The 18420-nt window shown below is 61.5% G+C and overlaps 2 protein-coding genes across 6 annotated transcripts in view; one reads left to right on the top strand and one right to left on the bottom strand.

Moving 5' to 3' along the window:
• Window positions 1-18420, bottom strand: part of DEAF1 (DEAF1 transcription factor) — a 39857-nt gene that overhangs the window by 5363 nt on the left and 16074 nt on the right. The window contains exons 11-12 of one of the 5 annotated variants that reach the window (XM_027959954.3): window positions 14426-14515; window positions 9686-10182 (exon numbers count right to left, since the gene is read on the bottom strand). In XM_027959954.3, the coding sequence (XP_027815755.1) occupies window positions 10078-10182; window positions 14426-14515 (195 nt within the window). In that variant the 3' untranslated portion in view covers window positions 9686-10077. Of the gene's footprint in view, window positions 1-9685; window positions 10183-14419; window positions 14516-17368; window positions 17388-18343; window positions 18404-18420 lie in introns of those variants that run through there. The other 4 variants (XM_042237795.2, XM_042237796.2, XM_042237793.2 and 1 more) reach the window with 4 other exon arrangements.
• Window positions 3831-11707, top strand: DRD4 (dopamine receptor D4). Its single transcript, XM_027959980.3, has 4 exons — window positions 3831-4135; window positions 5571-5683; window positions 5787-6307; window positions 6396-11707. Exons 1-4 carry the CDS (start codon window positions 3866-3868, stop codon window positions 6596-6598), a joined length of 1107 nt encoding a protein of 368 aa, XP_027815781.1. The 5' UTR covers window positions 3831-3865; the 3' UTR covers window positions 6599-11707.

The raw sequence follows: 18420 nt of genomic DNA, 5'->3' as shown, positions 1-18420 counted from the left end.
CACGACCCAGAGAGTCATGAGGATGTGATCACTCATCTAGAACCAGACATCTTGGAATGTGAAGTCAAGTGGGCCTTAGGAAGCATCACTACGAACAAAGCTAGTGGAGGTGATGGAATTCCAGTTGAGCTGTTTCAAATCCTCAAAGATGATGCTGTGAAAGTGCTGCACTCAATATGCCAGCAAATCTGGAAAAGTCAGCAGTGGCCACAGGACTGGAAAAGGTCAGTTTTCATTCCAATCCCAAAGAAAGGCAATGCATGCTGTGGTTCATGGGGTCGAAAAGAGTCAGACACGACTGAGCGACTGAACTGAGCTGAGCTGAGCTGAGCTGAAGCAGGGTAAGGCCTGGTTAGTACTTGGATGGGAGACTGCATGGACCGCAGCACGCCAGGCCTCCCTGTCCATCACCAACTCCTGGAGCCTGCTCAAACTCACGTCCATTGAGTCGGTGATGCCATCCAACCATCTCATCCTCTATCATCCCCTTCTCCTTCTGCCTTCAACCTTTCCCAGCATCAGGGTCTTTTCCAGTAAGTCAGTTCTTTGAGTCAGGTGGCCAAAGTATTGGCGCTTCAGCTTCAGCACCAGTCCTTCCAATGAATATTCAGAACTGATTTCTTTCAAGTTTGACTGGTTTGGTCTCCTTGCAGTCCAAGGGACTCTCAAGAGTCTTCTCCAACACTACAGTTCACAAGCATCAATTTTTTTGCGCTTTGACCTTCTGAATTTCCATATAAATTCCAAAAGCTACTTGTCAAGGTTTAGAAAAGACTATTAGGAGATTAATGAAAAGTGCATTAAACTGTTGGATCAATTTTAGAATTACAAAACTCTTCCACGAAATACGATCAAACAAATCCAGCAGCACTTTTTAAAGGATTGTACACTAGGACCTAATGGAGGCTTACCCCAGGAGTGCAAGGGCGATTCAACAGAGAAAGCTGCATCAGTGCAGCACATCGCATTAACAGAATGGAGAAACACGTTTAATCATCTGAATGGATGCAGAAAAATGCATCCCATTAAATCAACCCTCTTTCATGATAAAAAGACTTCAGAAACCAGGAACAGAAAGCTATTTCCTTAACATGATTAAGGCCTTATACGAGAAACACACAACTGACATCATAGGCAATTTTGAGGGACTGAAAACTTTCCCTTGAGCTCAGGAAAAAGACAAGGGTACCCACCTGTGTTGCTTCTAGTCAACGTTTTCTGGAAGTTCTAGCCAGAGCAATTAGGCAAGGAAAAGAAAGAAAAGCCTTCCAAAATTGGAAAGGAGGACATCCCTGGTGGTCCAGGGACAACCAAGCTCCAGCGCAGGGGGCGCAGGTTCTGCTTCTGGCAGGGGAGCTAGATGGCATGAGGCACAACTAAGGCCTGGCACAGCCAGATTCAAAAAAGAGAGAGAGAAGCGAAACTATTTCTATTTGCAGGTAGCATGATCTGATACACAGAGAGCACTGGGGGGAAACACACAGATCCCGGAACCTGTTAGAACTATAAGCAAATTCAGCAAAGTTTCAGGATATAAGGTTGAAATGTAAGAATGAGCTACTCTTCGACGCAGTATCAACGAGCAATTCAAAAACGCAATTAAGGAAATGACTCATGGGACGTCCAAGGACTGAGCAACTGACACACACACCGCACAGCACGCAGGGCCTTAGCTCCCCAACCAGGAACCGAACCTGTGCCCCCTGCAGTGGGAGCGTGGCGTCTCAGCCACTGGGCCCGCAGGGAAGTCCCACGCTGTGATTTTGATTGCCATGTCCCCGAAGGTTAAGGACTCTGAGCACTTTCTCAGGTGCTTATTTGCCCACGGAACATGGTTAGGGTTAGGATACCCTCTCTTGTAAATTGCCTGTTCAAGACATCTGCCTTTGTTAAAACGGGTAGTCGTTCTTTTCTTGTTGACTTGACAGGTTTCCCTACACATTCTGGATCGGTGCCCTTTGAAGGGACAGGCTCCCCACTCCAGGATTCTTGGGCTTCCCGGGTGGCTCAGGTGGTAAAGAATCCGCCTGCAATGCGGGAGACCCGGGGTTTGATCCCTGGGTTGGGAAGATCCCCTGGAGGAGGGTATGGCAACCCACTCCCGTATTCTAGTCTGGAGAATCCCATGGACAGAGGAGCCTGGAGGGCCACAGTCCATATCGTCACAAAGAGTCGGACACGACTGAGTGACCGAGCAGGCACACACAGCTTACCGCTTCTGTGTCACATTCCTTGCCCAATCTGGGCTGCCTTTTCACTTTTTTAAAAATATATTTTTTTCTTTCTATGCAGATTTCCAGTTTCTTAGCATCACATGCCTGTTTTTATTTCTTTATTTCTTTGGCTGTGACAGGTCTTAGTTGGGGCTTGTGGGCTTTGTTGCCTCAAGGTATATGGGATCTGGTTCCCTGACCAGGGATCAAACCTGCCTCCCTGCACTGGAAGCCAGACTCTTAACCCCTGGACCACCAAGGGAAGTACGTGGGCTGCCTTTTCACCCTTAATGGTGGCAGATGTCTGAGGTCCAGGAGGGAGAATCAACGCTGATCAGAGGCTGGGCTGGCCTCACTGCTTGGCACCCAACCCAAGGTCACGGAGCCAGCCCTGCCTTGGATTTTCATCTTGTGAGAAAAGTCGCTAGGATTGTGAGTTCTCTTGCTGAAGCCTTCAGGAGGGGCAGGAGCCTGCCTGTCCCTTTCCTGATCCACATGAGCAGGACGGAGGTGCTGGATGCAGCGTGGTGCCCATTCACATCGAGTCTTGCACATGCACTTCCTTTATCAGGCCTCCTGTGGCTGTGCCCCTTGTGAGTACCATCACGGTGTGTCTCTCCAGGGTCTTTGTCTTCTCTTTAACACACACAGGGAGCCCGTGTGTAGGGCGTGCAGGTTGAGAGGGATCTCCTTTGGGGCTTCTTTTCTCTGTGAGGACGTGACTCAGGTAAGATGCGTCTAATGAGTGCGAAGAACTCTGGCGGCTGCTAAGCTCCCAGTGGCCTTCTCCTGGCCTTGGCTGCCGTTACAGCCTCTAGGCTTTGTGGGGTGAGCTCATTTTACCAGGCTCAGACGGGCACACAGCTTGCTCAGGGTGATGGAGCCAGGATCAGGGTTGCCCACCCAACTGCTGGGGTAGGATGAAGGGTCAGGCAGTGGCTGTGGGGTGGAGAGTGGCTGAGTGTGGTCCAGGCTGGGGGAGAGGCTGCTCTGGGGAGTCGGGTGCAGGAACCCAGGTTGGGGTCTGCAGTCGTTGCAGGGGGAGATGAAGGGGCCAGAGAGGCCGGGTCAGGTGGGGGTGTGGAGAGAGGAGTGTGCCCGGAGGGAAGGAGGGGGAGCCTGGACTGGGGCGTGCTGGTGTCTGGTGGAAGCAGCCTGGGAAGGATGGCCCCCATGCGGCTCCATCTTTGCCTCAGGGGTCTGCAGAAGCATCTCTGGAGGGGGGCGCCCAGCCTGGGCCCATGCAGGGTTGCGGCGGTCTCCGAGGCTGGACCTGGTGGCGCTGGCGTGGGTGCCCGCAAGTCTCGAGGGATGGTTGGGCCGCCCTTTCATCCCGTGGGTTTTTCTGGGCGCTGACCCTCGCGTCGTCCCGCAACCCTGCGTGGCAGAGAGCGATGCTGGACCCGCCCAGGCCAATCACATCTCTTCACTGGGCCGGCGCTGGGCCGTGGCGTTTGTCCATCTGCCCGGCCCTAGGGGCGAAGTCCAAGATGGGCCAAAACTGGGTGCAGCTTGGAGCGCCCTGGGGTCCGCGGAACCGGGCGGCCGGGGCGGGACTAAGGCCGGGCTGGGCGGGCCTAGGGGCGGGGCCCCAGCGCGGCCGGGACTGTCCGTGGTGCTGAGCGCCCGGCGGGGCGCGCCGGCCGGGCGCCATGGGGAACCGCAGCGCCGCAGACGCGGACGGGCTGCTGGCGGAGCGCGCGCCCGGCACGGGCGTCGGCGCCGGGGGCCCCGGGGCGGCGGCGGCGCTGGTGGGGGGCGTGCTGCTCATCGGCGCGGTGCTCGCGGGGAACTCGCTCGTGTGCATGAGCGTGGCGGCCGAGCGGTCCCTGCAGACGCCCACTAACTACTTCATCGTGAGTCTGGCGGCCGCCGACCTGCTCCTCGCCCTGCTGGTGCTGCCCCTCTTCGTCTACTCCGAGGTGAGCCCGCGTCGCCCCCGCACGCACACCCTCACCCGCTCCGGATCCCCTGTCCCGTCCACACGGAGGACCGAGCCCGACCCCGCCGCTTGGCTTCTCAGGATCCTGGAGCTGGGCGCTGCGCAGGTCCCAGGACGACCGGAGCCGGGTCCCCTATGAACCTCGCTCCCCTCCCCCATCCCGCTGTCCGTCAGCCCTCCCGCTCTGTCCCTCTCTCCGCGTCGCCTTCTATGTCAGTTACCCAAGAGATGCTTCTGTTCTTCAAGCACAGACCCCAGTAAGAGATGGCTTTGGGAGTCCAGACAGCCCCCTCCCAGCCCCCTCCGCTGGGTTCCAGTCCCCCCAGGGGAGCCAGCTGGCTAGACTGGCAGAGGCAGGCTTACACCACACCGGCTCCCCTGGGGCAGAGACACAGAGGTCACCCCACGAGGCCACAGCCACACAGGACCACGCGTCACTCGTGTGCACGACCCGGGCAGGGCACCCTCACTCCTGCGCTGACGTGGCTCACAGCAGGAGGGACCCTTCTTGGAGGTGCAGGGCACGCCCACTCGGGCTGGGGAAGGGCCTTTGCCAGAACCTGGGTCCGGGAACCGCCACACCCAGGTCAGGTCCTGGCCCTCGGGTGGGTCCCCCTTGGTGTCAGCCATGTCCACTCTGCAGTTTGGGCAGAGAAAAGCTGCTTAGGCTGGGTTGGGGACGCGGTGTCCCGGGCTGTGGGGGGAGGGGAGGCATGGTTTTCTAAGGTGGAGGGTGAGTCCAGGCAGGGCTGGGCAGAGAGGCCAGCAGGACAAGGACGGGCATGACCTACTGCCCCCCCACCCGAGCTGTAGACAGACGTCACAGTGACGGCTCTTAAGCTCCTAATCGTCCCAAATCAGCAGGAGGAGATTTAGAAGGGGCGGCTGTCTGCTCCTTTGCCCTTGGTGGGGGCGCTGGGCACAGGGGCCGAGACTACTACTTCCTAACAATGATGTGGACGCTACCGTTGCCCTCACTTCAGGCGTGCAGGGCCGAGAGTGGGATGACCTGTCCAGAGTCCCAGAGGCAGAGTTTCAGCAGACAGGCCAACTGCGCGGTCTGCTGGAGAAGGGGGTGGGTGCTGGGCTCCCGCTCTAGGGCAGCAAGGCCCCCACCGGCAGGGAGGGGCCCCGCGCACCCTGAGCATCAGGGATCACAGCCCGCCGTTGCCTACGCCGCCCGAAACCCGCTCCAATCCGAAGGCGTTTCCCGGTTCTAACAGGAAGGTGGGAGGTCTCTCTCAGGCGCCCGGCCTGAGGGGAGGGGAGGACCGCCCTGCTTTCCGGGGAGCGACTCCTCCGTTATTCAGCCCCCTCGCTGCCCGCAGCAGCGGGGGTCAGGAAGACATCTCGGGGGCGGGGCGGGAGGTCAGCTTCCCGCGACTACCGTTGCCGCGGCTCCTCCCCGTGCTCAGGTGCAGGGCGGCGTGTGGCTGCTGAGCCCCGGCCTCTGCGACGCGCTCATGGCCATGGACGTCATGCTGTGCACGGCCTCCATATTCAACCTGTGCGCCATCAGCGTGGACAGGTAAGCCGCCCCGCCGCCCTCCCCGCGCTCCCCGCGGGTTCGTGGCCGTGGGCGCGCCCCGTCGGGCCGCCCCGCCCCGCCGCCCTCACCGCGCTCCCCGCAGGTTCGTGGCCGTGGCCGTGCCCCTGCGCTACAACCGCCAGAGCCGCGGCGGCCGGCAGCTGCTGCTCATCGGCGCCACGTGGCTGCTGTCGGCGGCGGTGGCGGCGCCCGTGCTGTGCGGCCTCAACGACGCGCGCGGCCGCGACCCCTCCGTGTGCCGCCTGGAGGACCGCGACTACGTGGTGTACTCGTCCGTGTGCTCCTTCTTCCTGCCCTGCCCGCTCATGCTGCTGCTCTACTGGGCCACGTTCCGCGGCCTGCGGCGCTGGGAGGCGGCGCGCCGCGCCAAGCTGCACGGCCGTGCGCCCCGCCGGCCCAGCGGCCCCGGGCCGCCCGCGCCGGACGCCAGCCCGGCCGCCGCCGCCGCCCCCGGCCCGACCCCCGACGCCGCCCCCGCCCCGGACGCCGTCGCGCCCCCCGACGCCGTTGCGGCCGAACCCTCGCCTCAGGCCCGCAGGAGGAGACGTGCCAAGATCACAGGCCGGGAGCGCAAAGCTATGAGGGTCCTGCCCGTGGTGGTCGGTGGGTACCGGCCCCGGGGGGCGCGGCGGAGGGGGCACGGTGCCCAGGGTGGGGGGCGTGGCCGTGACCCCGCCCGCCCCGCCCCCAGGGGCCTTCCTGCTCTGCTGGACGCCCTTCTTCGTGGTGCACATCACGCGGGCGCTGTGTCCCGCGTGCGCCGTGTCGCCGCGGCTGGTCAGCGCGGTCACCTGGCTGGGATACGTCAACAGCGCCCTGAACCCCGTCATCTACACCGTCTTCAACGCCGAGTTCCGCACCGTCTTTCGCAAGGCTCTGCGCCTCTGCTGCTGACAGAGCGCCGCGCGGCCTCGCCCGGCCGGACCGCCTCGCCTGGGGCTTTGTAGGAGTAATTAAACAGATCCCGGTCACCTGCTGGGAAGGCTTTGGTGGAGGCGAGGAGGAGGCATCCCCACTGGCCCCATCTGGCCAGTTAACCCTTTCCCTCCTTCGAGGAAGGTCCTGGCTGAGCCCTGGGCTGAGCAGCGGGGCATCAGGAAGGTGCATGCTGGGGACGGGCGCCTGCGACCTGGGAGGGCTGCCTGGGCTCACACCCTCCCGCACACACTCCACCCGACTCTGCTCCCGGGCCAGCGGCCGCCTCCCTTGTCCTGGTGGCCCGTCCACCAGCCCTGCCCCCACTTTGGCAGCCCCCTCCAGGTCAGAACGCAGCTCCCGGCCTGCCCCCCAATGCCCGAAGCCCAGGAGAAGGGCCGGGGGGCTGGGTGGGCTCAGGGAGGGCCAAGCACACCCGCTCAGCCATCCTCTGCCACGTGGCCAGGACCAGGCCAGAGCAGCTAGCTACCTGCCTGCCCCCCGCCGCAGCGTGACCCCCGTAACCTGAGGCAGCCCCTCCTGGACTTCACCTGGGCCCTCTCAGCCCCTGTCGTGGGTGCCAAGCTGCTGCCCAGTGCTGTGGCTGAGCACTCTGGGCAGGGACACTGACCACTGAGCTGGCCACAACTGGGTGCCAAGTCCTTCTCCGGAAGGCGCTCCTGTGGGCTGTGAGGTGACAGCATCAGGCCCAACCTCAGGATGTTAAACTATTCCACGAAAAGAGGGGCTGCCCGTCCCCTCTGTGGGCGAGCACCCTTTCCTTCTCAAGGGCTCAGCTGCCACCTCCTCCAAGAAGCCTCCCCTGACCGCCCACAGGACCAGCCTGTCAGCATCACCCTGGGAGAGACTTGCCCTCAGGAAGCCAAGCAGAGGAACGGGGGCCAGTGCAGGACACTGCCTGCATGGCAGGGGCTGACACAGAGGGAGGGGCCCTGGGCGGGACTCTGGCCCTGCAGCTGCTCCAGCCTCCGGCAGCTCCTCCCCTTCCAAACAAGAGGACAGCCACAGCAGGTACCCTGGGTCTCGCCCAGGGAGGAGCCCCAGTGCCCAGAGAGGGTCCCCCAAACCCAGGGGGAGCCACTATGCCCAGGGAGGGCCCCAGATGGTACAACCAAGCCCAGGCAGGATGCCTGCTCCAGAGCTGTGCTGATGATCCCTCTGAGAACCTCAGACTTGAAGTGAAGACTAGGAGGGACCCGCTGGGCTGACGGCAGGGTCAGGGTCAGGGTCAGGACGGGAGCAGGGGCCCTGACTGTGGCCGCTGGCCCTGCCGCCTGGCTCCACGTCCCGCAGGTCCGCAGGCCACACCCGCGCCCTGAAGCCCGTGTCTGCCGTGCACCTGTTGGGCCTCCTGCGGTCACTTCCGGTGGTCAGAGCTAGCTTCTGCTGTCGCCAGGAGGATCTCTGCTGGCAGCAGCCGCACCCAGTGTGGATACCAGCTGCTCTGCCCACCCCCAGGGTCTGCGTGGAGAGAGGCCACGTCCCCATCTCTGCCCCCTTCTCATCTGTGCTGGGGACAGGGTGACCGCGCCCCTGGTAGGCCAGGCCAGTAAGTGCACCTCTCGTGGGGGTGGGGACGCGGATGCGCTGGAGCCTGCTGCCGTCCCTGGGCTGTCCCCGCTGGCCCTGTGCACAGACTCCAAGAAGGGGACAAGCTGGAAATGGAGGGCAAGCTGGGCATGGGAGGGGCACGGTGGGCACGGGTGCAGATGCCCGAGTCTGGCGGACCCGGGGCCCCAGCAGGTGCCTCGAGGGTCCCAGCACTGGGCAGGCCCACTGATGCCGCGCGTCTCCTCGCCTCAGCAGAGGACCAGCATCCTGATGGCCACTGTGCTGTGCTGACAGACGCCGGCCCAGCCCCTGGGGGCTGCGTCTGGTGGGAGGCGCGCTCAGAAGGTGATGCCGTCGGAAGCGCTGACATGGAAGTGAGGGTGCAACCCATGCTTGGTGCCGGGGAGTTTCTGGAAACCTCCTGACGTCCAGCACGACCCAGAGACAGCTTCACAGGCTCAGAAACCATACGTTTTGGAAAGTGCCCCCCAAACACAGGGTCCCCAGGCTTCTGTCCTGAGGAGAAGCTGCCCCATCCCAGGAAACCCTTGCCCAGGATGGCCTCCCTGCAGGGCCTGGCCCAGGGACCGCTGCAGGGGCCCCTGGCCGGAGCTGGACGTCAGGGACGGACCCGCCACCCTTTGCCTGTGGGCTTCGTGCCCGCCTCTGTTGCCGCTTTAGCCTTTTCCTGTCTGGGGGGACTCCTTCCAGAGGTGCAGCCACCCCCAGCTCCTCCTGCCGAGGCCGACAGGCCTCCACAGCCCTCTTAGCTGTGTAAACCCCAGGAGGCCAGGCCTGGCCTTCCCTGAGGCAGTGGAGAGATGTGAAGACCAGGTAAATAAAGCCCAAATAAACCCACTTAGTCTGTGGAGGCCAAGCAGAGGGCTGGCAGAGGCTTCTGGGGGCAGGGCCCTCTGTCACCTGCAGCCAAGCCGGGTGTGGGGACGGGCCCTGGGGCTTCTGGGCTCACAGCCCCCTCCCTCGGGCCTCCAGCCACCCCCTGGGCTCACCCGGAGCCAGTGGCATCCCCAAAGGCCATGTGCTATGGACTGAGAAGAACCTTCTGGAAACAGGACCTGGGAGATGAACGTGGCAGAATCGTCCAGGGGGAAAGCATCAGGGTCAGAGTCTGTGACTGGGGCAGAGCCCCTACCTCCTCAGTGCAGAGAAGAGGGAGTGCCATAGACCCAGGGCTCCCCCAGAACTGGCGCTGGCCACAGGTGGGCTCAGGAAGCCGCGGGGACCAGGCCCCAGGCTGCTGCCGTGCTGGGTGGGACTGCTGGGCTTGGGCAGTAGCCGTGCTGGGCAGGTCCCCAGTGGCCCGGTGCACCCTTGCAGAGGAGGGTGGCAGGCCAGGGCACCTTGTCTCCCCCGAGCCTGGACAGTGGGGCTTGGCCTTCCTGGCTGGTGGCTCTGGGACCACCGCCGGGCAGGGCCCCTTCCGTTCAAGACTTCTGAGCTGCACCAAGAACAGCCCCCTGGGGAGGTCAGGACTGGAGTCACCTGTCCGGGTGGGACAGGGGTGTCGACTTTATTGACAAGACACAGATATGTACACGCGTGTTACAGAACACGACACACCCGTAGGGAGGATTGGACGCTCATGATCCACGGGATTAAAAAAAGCACCACGAGCATCGGGGCCCAGGCCGCGCCCACCGGGCATCGGGGCTCAGGCCGTGTCCACCGGGCATCGGGGCCCAGGCCGTGTCCACCAGCAGCCACGGAGAGGCCAGCGCCCAGTCCCGGAGCTTGGCACCGGGAGCGTGCCGCCGAGGGCACCGGTCACCCGGCGTCCACTTGTAACTTGGCCAGCAAGTTCCTCCTTGTCCTCAGAGTCCCCTGTCCTCCAGGGTCCTTCCTGGCCGCAGAGGCCCCACAGGCCCTCACACGGTGACTTTCTCGATCACGCCCTCGCCGACGTGGACGTCGTCCCCCTGGACGGTGACAGCTGCAGGCTGGCCACACATGTGCTGGTGGTCCTTCCAGTCCTGCAGGGAAGGACAGACCGGGTCACGGCCCCGGGTCACGGCTCCCAGTCACGGTTCCGGGAGTGGTTGCCCACCCGAGGCCACACTCCTGCACGTGCTGAGCAACCAGCCTTCCTGGGCAGGGGGTGCCCAGCCTCACCACCCTATTTAAGGAACCCACTCAGAGGCAGACAGCCTGACGACCCTGGACACACGTCCACACTCTCATCTGGCGGCTTCCTTCCTGGGATCAAGCGAGCACAATCACACCTGCAGGAACCCTTGTGTCTGGTGTCGCTGCCCACCGTGTTATCTGTAACGGCCCAAGTGAGAATCCTCGGCGCATCCACAGAGGGGTCGGGTGACTGCGGCCCCCCGGGAGGTTGGGGAAGACGGCCCCGTCAGGGTGGAAGATGCTGCCGCCGCTCACAGGCTCCAGGGGCCTGACGGGGTGCGGTTAGGGGAGACATGGGCCCCGAACACACGAGAGGTCAGGGTCCAGTGAAACACAAGACGTGACAGCGTCACACACGCGGAGGAGCAGAGGCCAGGGCGACCCGGGAGCAGGCTCTAGCTGCCTGTCTCCGTGCTGGCCTCTGCTTCCGCACTGTCTACGATCAGAGTGCCTTATTTTCACAATAAAAAGGTGAAACTTCAAATCATTACAGGCATACCTGGGAGACAGCACAGGTTCATCTCCAGAATAAAGCGCCCGTCACAATGGAGCCAGTCACTGGGCTCGGCCGACCCAGGCTCGTTCCGGCTACGTTACGCGGCACTGTGGCCTGCTCAGTGTCCGTGGACCTAACTCAAAAGACACTCTACTCCTAAAAACGCTGACTGCCCCCTGTAGTGCATGGAGGCCACAAGCCTTTCGTTTGTAAACACACAGTTGTCTGAGAAGCGCAGATAGGTCTGCCGGTGCCTCAAAAGAGCAGACGAACTTTGGTGAAGTACCGCTGACTTACGATGGTAATTTCCGCTGCGCAGCAAAGGGACCGCTAAGCACGCCTGTTCTCGCGCACACTCTTTCCCATCATGGTCCGTCACAGGACACTGAACACAGTCCCTGCGACAGACAGCAGGGCTCTGTTTTCACCCATCCTGCTTCCGCGATTCCAGACTCCCGGCCGCCCCCGTCTGCCCCGCCCTCCTTGGCAGCCCCCAGTCTGTTCTGGTGTCTGAGTCCGCTTCTGTTTCGTAAACAAGCTCGTCTGTGTCGTTTCTTGGATTCCACATGAGTGCTATGATGTTTGTCTTTCCCTGTCTGACTTACTCCACTCAGCGTGATAAGCTCCAGCTTCACCCATGTGGCTGCAAACGGCATCACCCGCTCTTTTCGCGGCCGAGCAAGCCCCACTAACCACGACTCCGTCCGCCCCCTTCTGACGGACACCGAGGCTGCTTCCACGTCCCGGCTACTGAAGACGCTTGCTGTGAACACTGAGGTGCATTTATCTTTTCAAATTAGAGTTCTGTCTGGATGTATGTCCAAGATTGCTGGGTCAGACAGTGACTCTACTTTTATTAAATTAAGGAAATCTCACACTGGTTTCCATTGTGGCTACCCCAATTTACATTTCCACCAACAGTGCAGGAGGGTTCCATTTTCTCCACAGCTTCAGCATTTGCTGTTTTCAGACTCGAATAAATTTTTAATATGAAAACTACCTGACTACGTAAACCTATAGAGTGCGTAGAACCTAACGTGTGTTGGGCTCATGTCCACAATGTTTCACACCATACATAAAAGTGAACTCAAGATGGATCATAAACCTGCAAGCGAGCTACAGGGAGTTCCTGATGGTGCAGAGGTTAGGATCTGGCCAGGGTTCAGCCCCTGGTCGGGGGACTGAGATGCAGCAAGCTGTGTGTGTGGTGCAGTCCCCAAAATAATAGTAAATTAAAGAAAATAAAAATTCAAAAGACTTAAAATTATAAATGTTTTAGGAAAAGATACATTTCCCTGACCTTGAGTCAGGCAAACTTTCTGAGATACTACACCAACAGCGTGATCTCCATTAGAAACATTTTTAATAAACTGGGCTTCTTGGGGTCCCTGGCCACTCAGTGGTTAGGACTCCACACTTCCCCTGCAGGGGACATGGGTTCAATCCCTGGTTGGGGAACAAAGATCCCATAAGCTGCACAGCACGGCCAAGCAAAAAGAATAAAAAATAAAACATTTTTAAAAGCTGGGCTTCAAACGTGTATCCAGACTGCTCGTAGACAATGCCATACTTGATAGGGAGAGGGACAATCACATTTAAAAATGAGCAAAAGATCTGAAGAGACATTTCTGCCCAAAGGATATTCAGCTACCCAGTAAGCACACAAAAAGTTGCTCAACATCGTCGGTCATCAGGGAGACACAAGCTAGACCCATGGGCGTTGCCGCACACCCAGGGGCAGGGCTACAGCCAGAGGGCACGCGCGCGCGCTGAGGATGGGCTGGACTTGCTGCTGGCCAAGCTGAGTTTCGTAAGAGTCACACACAAGTCTGCCTGAACTGTGCGCGCGAAGCACCTGCCCTCTGGCGAGCCCCTCCTCAGTGTTCACCGACACTCACCCAGTGGGGGCTGTCCAGACGTCCGTCGGCCGACGGCTGGCGAACAGGCGAGGTCCAGCCGCACCACGCACGCTGCTTGGGCCGGCGGGGTGGGCCTGAAAGCTGCTCGGGGGAGCCGGGTGCAGATCACACGTGGCCCGAGCCTGCTATGGCCGGTGCGCAGAGCAGGGAAGCAATAGAGGAGGAGGCTCCTGGTCGCCAGTGCCCGGAGGTGTCGGCCTGAGGGGGCTTTTGGGCGTGATGGGAGGTCCTAAAACTGAGCTGTGATGTTTTCACAACTGCAGACTTACTGTGAATCGTTGAACTGTGCGCTTAAACTTGGTGGAGTTTATGGTCTGTGAATCCTGCCTCCCTCAGTGAAGGCATAACACACATATCCCCCCCAAACGGCATTTGGAAAAGAAACAGCGTCTGCGTGTGAGGGCAGCACAGCTCACGGCCGGTCCCACGCGCAGGAAGGGCGGCGGCACTGAGCACCCTCGTCTCAGGGCGCAGAGCACGGGCCGGAAGCCTCACCACCAGCACCAGGGTTTACCACGAGCACCCCCGGTCTCTGGGGGGCGCAGAGTGCGGGCCGGAAGCCTCACCGCCAGCACCAGCGTTTATCACAAGGAGCTGCGGGTCCTACCGAGTGTTCATTTTGGATTGCACGTGAGAATCAGCGTTTCTGAAATTCACTATACACTGATTTTTGTAAACAAAGCCGAAGCCCATGTCTTTATCAGGACAGCATGCTGAAAGAGGACAAACCTAACCCAGTTGACAGAAGCGGCGTCTTCATCTACAAGGTTATCCCCGAACTTAAGCGCCCGAGTCAGTAAGAGTGCAGCTGCTTCTCGTCAAGATGGCACCTAGCTAAAATGACCGCGTCAAGAAATGAACCCACGAATCTTCCTGGGATGGTTCAAAGTCAGGGACGCCAGCAATCAGCTGCCCTCTGGGATCACAAGCTGGCTCCTCCTGGCAGCCCAAGCTCCCCGCAGTGCCCCAGGCACAGCGGGCAAGCAGGCGCCCTGTCCTCAGTGCCCAGCCCACTGGTGAGACCACGGAGACACAAACACGTGGGTCTCTTCCCCAAGCGCCCAGACCGACACACAGGCAGGGCCCGGAAGCAAGCTGGGAGCCACGGACATGCTTTCCACGCTGTGCTGACCTCCTCAGCACCCCATGCAGCCCTAAGAGGCAGAGGAGGAAGGCCCCACACACCCTGGTCGTGGGGGTCATCCCTGCCCACCTCTCGCTGGAGGGCATCTAAGGACGGGAGTTGTGGGCATCGCAGAGCCTGTGTCCACACACGCGGCTCCAGGTCCCGGGCAGCCCGGGCAACACAAAGGACGACAGGCGTCACTGCTTGCCCACCCATCACGTTACTGTCTCTCGTTGCAGAAAGTTTCCAGAAAAGGCGAACCCTACAGGCGCCCAGCCCACGGCTAGGCCTCGCACTCTGAGTAAGGGCCAGAAGACCCGCAACTGCCACTCTCTCCAGCCGCCTTAGGGTCAAAGGCCAAGGGATGGAAACAGAAGCACACACAGCCGGGCCTGTGACCCGGCGGCCGGGCCGGGGACGCTGGCCGCGACGAGGCCGGGCCGCCGGCGAGCAGCGGCTTCCCCGGCCACAGCCCACGGCACAGGAGGCTGCCTGGGGGCCCTGCTGGGGCCTGGGGACGCGGGGGCCGGGGGCGGGGCGGGGCCTACCTTGCGCTGGCAGAAGGTGGAGCAGTAGTTGACCTTGTGGCAGCCGGTGCACTCGCTCAGGGCCTCGCGGCCACAGTTCACACAGGACTGCTGCAAGAGGACAGGCCGTCAGCGGTGGGCACGCTTCCCGGAGACACAGAAGGGGGGTTGGTGACCGGGACCAGACCGACCCGCATCTCCTGCCCTTGCCTTACAGACTCTGAGCAGGAGGCAGGGGGCTGGATCACATACAGGCCAACCTTGCTGCAAACTGCAGGGATTTCATTTCCACCCAGTATGCAGAAAGCAAACCTGGGAGGACCAGAATTCTCAGGCGTTCAGGACCAGCGCCTGAGTGGCCAGGCCCTGGAGGCCCCCGGCTGGACCCCGACTAACAGCCTGGGAGCCCCTTGTCCTGTACCCCAGGCGCCCCCAGCCCACCAGCTGGGCTCCGTGAAATGGGCCTTCTATGTGCTTTCCCCACAAAGCATGATGCTGCTCCTTCTAGAGCGGGGAGGGGCGGTAGGGGGCAGTGCCAGGGGGTGACGGGGCCGGGCCAGTGTGTGCAGCTGTGACCCACGGTGGCAGGCAGCCAGGACCCCAGCACGCTGCAAGCCAGGCCCCTGCTCCAGCTGGTGGGGGACTGTGTGGGCGAAAACAGCATGTGTGTCTTGGTTCCTGTTCTGGATTCAGCTTCCTTCTCTGCTGACAATGCTGACCAACACTTTCCACCTAAAACTTGCCACCCCCCACTCCTTCAGGAAACTCCAGCATCAGCGGGTCAGGCTCGCCCCTGCCTCCCCTTTCCAGGACAAAGAGGTTCTCCAGGGAGAGCAGAGGTCCTGCAGAGCCCTCAGCACCGGGTATGGAGCAGCCGGCAGCCGCCCGAGAGGTCTGGGGCCCCAAAGACCCTCCTGCCTCTCATCTGGGAGCCCTCACATCGCACCCCGACCCCCACCAGCACCTGGGCCCACCCTGCCTGTTCTCCCAGCACCAGGGCCCTGGGACAAGAGCAGGCGCTAAGAAAACGCCTCTCACCTGAAGCAAAGGCCTGTGTCGTGATGAACCTCAGGGGGCAGGCGCCGCTTTTGTGCAGAAAGTACTTCCAACCCCTTGGGCCTTCCCAACATATCCCCTTGGGAAAACCATTTCTTAACCCCAAATAACCAGAAGCCCAGGATCCGAGTCAAACACACCAGCACACGTGCAGGGGGAAGCGGACAGTGGCAAGTACCCGGGCCAGGGTCTGCACACGCCTGCCAGGACCCACACGGCTCTGTGCCGCCGGCCAGCAAGGCCCAGATCTTGGTTCCTAAGACCATTTGTTCTCCACGGCGGATTCCAGGCCGGGGGCTGGATGGCACCACTGATTCAAAGAACAGCAGTGTGAGCAAACTCCCAGAGACAGTGAAGGACAGAGGAGCCTGGGGTGCTGCAGTCCGTGGGGCCGCAAAGAGCCGGACGCAACTGAGTGACTGAGCAGCGACAGGGCCGGGCAGGGGGCCCCGGTTTGGGCCCGGGGGTCCTCTAGTCCCAGAGAGGAAGAAGGAGTTCAGAGGGGCAGGTAAGGGACTTGGGAGGCACTGAGAGAGTTCCAGCCGCCTAAGATGCAACAAGCTGAGTGAAGTGCACAACACGGGCCCCCGGGTCCATTCAGACACAAAGGGACTAGACACGATCTGCGGGGAGGGTTCCGGAAACACCCCACACCAGCCCTGTCAAGGAGGAGCCGCCACCAGCGTGCCCAGGGAGGGAAAGGGGGGCTGCAGCACTTCACAGCTGGAACCTCCAACGTGGCCCACGTGCCAGGCTGGGCCCTGGGGGGAGATGAGGCCCTGAGAAGAGAAATGCGACAGCCTCCGCCAGCAGCCACAGGAGACACACCTGCAGAGACGGCACTGCTGACCCACGGGCCCCGGGCTTCTGCCAGCACTGAGAGCAGTGTCTGCTGCGCACCCGCGGCGCTGGAAGGGGCCCCCAGCACGGCAGCTCTTCTGACCACACTCCCTCCCGACGGGAAGTCGGATGACCAGTGTAGGCCTGAGAAGGAGCCAGGGACACAGACACGGGCCACAGCACAGCCCGGTGCCCTGCAGCCACACAGCTGGCTTCCGCTGGACATGGCGTCCTTCATGGGAAGGGCACCTGGTCTTCTGCCCTGTTTAATCTCTGCTGAGCTAATCACACACACGCAACACAAATGCCCCACGGTCGGAGCGGACTGAACCTCTCCGATAGTTCAGCTGGGCTAAAATTTGATTTTCTAAGAACTTCCACATGCAACATCCAGGAAGGCAACCCTGGCTCCCTCCCTGGGAGGCGAGCGCCTGGGCCTCACACGGAGCCCCTCCGGGGACCACGCGGCCTCACACTCTGCTCCCCACCACACACGATCCTCAGAGCTGAGGAGCACGCTATGGACGCTTCCCAACAGGCTCCACAGCAACAGCTCCTCTGGGGCCGCCTCTCCCCGTGTGATCCGGGGTGGGGGGCTCCCTCTCCGTGTGATCCGGGGTGGGGGGCTCCCTCTCCGTGTGATCCATGGGGCAGGGGGGCTTCTCTCCATGTGATCCGGGGTGGGGGGTCTCTCTCCATGTGATCCGGGGTGGGGGGGCTCTCTCTCCATGTGATCTGGGGTGGGGGGGTCTCTCCGTGTGATCCGGGGTGGGGGGCTCCCTCTCTGTGTGATCCAGGGTGGGGGGCTCCCTCTCCGTGTGATCCGGGGTGGGGGGGCTCTCTCCGTGTGATCCATGGGGCAGGGGGGCTTCTCTCCGTGTGATCCGGGGTGGGGGGGCTCTCTCTGTGTGATCCGGGGTGGGGGGGCTCTCTCCGTGTGATCCATGGGGCAGGGGGGCTCCCTGTCTGTGTGATCCGGGGTGGGGGGGCTCTCTCCGTGCGATCCGGGGTGGGGGGCTCTCTCTCCATGTGATCCGGGGTTGGGGGGCTCTCTCTGTGTGATCCGGGGTGGGATGCCTGCCTGTTGCTGTGTGACCCAGAGTGGGGGGATCGTCAGGTGCCCAGAAGCCCCTCCATGACAGACCCGTGCCCCCCCCACCCCCAGCCTTCTGGCTCCTCCCACCCAGACCCTGAAGGTCGCTTCTCACTGCCGCCACCCGCTTCAGGGACACGTGTTGGGTGCCTCTCTCGCATGAGTCAAGTCATGACCCCTCAGTCCCCAGATGACCCTGGCAAAGGCTCCCCAAGGCGTCTGGCTCCCAAGACCCAGGGTCCAGGCACTGTGGCCAGCAGGGGCCATGGCTCAGACATGTCAGCAGGTACAAAGGTGAGCACACAGGTGCGGAGGGTGGCCAACCCACATGTGCAGGAAACGGAACCAGGTCACTCGAGGAGCCTGGAACCGCCGGCGTGGGCGCGCGCACACACAAGGACACCGGTTCCATCAACCAGCGATGCCGGAACAGAGGATGCCTGCTTCCCCTGGCCGCGTGTCCAGCTTACAGGACGGCCACGTGAGGGCACGTCACGCCAACGGCTCCCGAGAGAGGACGGGCCTGCCCGTGAGCCCCCGCCGCTGTCAGAACTCAGGCTATGGACACTGATGATGTCCCAGTGCAGGCAGAGGCTCAAGCCTCTCACTAAAGGCCGAGCATCTTCCACCAGACGGGACTGTTGAGTATAAGGGCACTTCGTGTCACATTCCTTTCCTAGAAACACGTGAAATCACAAACAAAGCGCACAGCCCAGCCTTCCATGGGTGGGGCCTGAGGCGCCCCGCCGTGCCAGAGGCTCCTGGCTGAGCCGCCGGACCCGCAGGTCAGGAGGTCTGCATGGCAGGAATTCAGCTTCTGGACCCTTCGTGTGGATGGGCCTGGCCGTGACTGGGGGCTGGTCCTATCTGAGAAACAAAACCCAGGCAGCTGGCCCAGCTGAAGCGCCCGCACAACCCAACCAGGTGGGAACCCCACGCCGCATCCTAACCTATACTTTCAGCGCATCTGTCATCAGAGAATTTTCACCGAATTTGCTTGTAGTTTTATTCTGTGAAAGAAAGTCCA

The sequence above is a fragment of the Ovis aries genome, chromosome 21 (assembly GCF_016772045.2).
Source record: "Ovis aries strain OAR_USU_Benz2616 breed Rambouillet chromosome 21, ARS-UI_Ramb_v3.0, whole genome shotgun sequence".
Classification (NCBI taxonomy): domain Eukaryota; kingdom Metazoa; phylum Chordata; class Mammalia; order Artiodactyla; family Bovidae; genus Ovis; species Ovis aries.
This window is presented reverse-complemented; position numbering and strand designations above follow the sequence as displayed.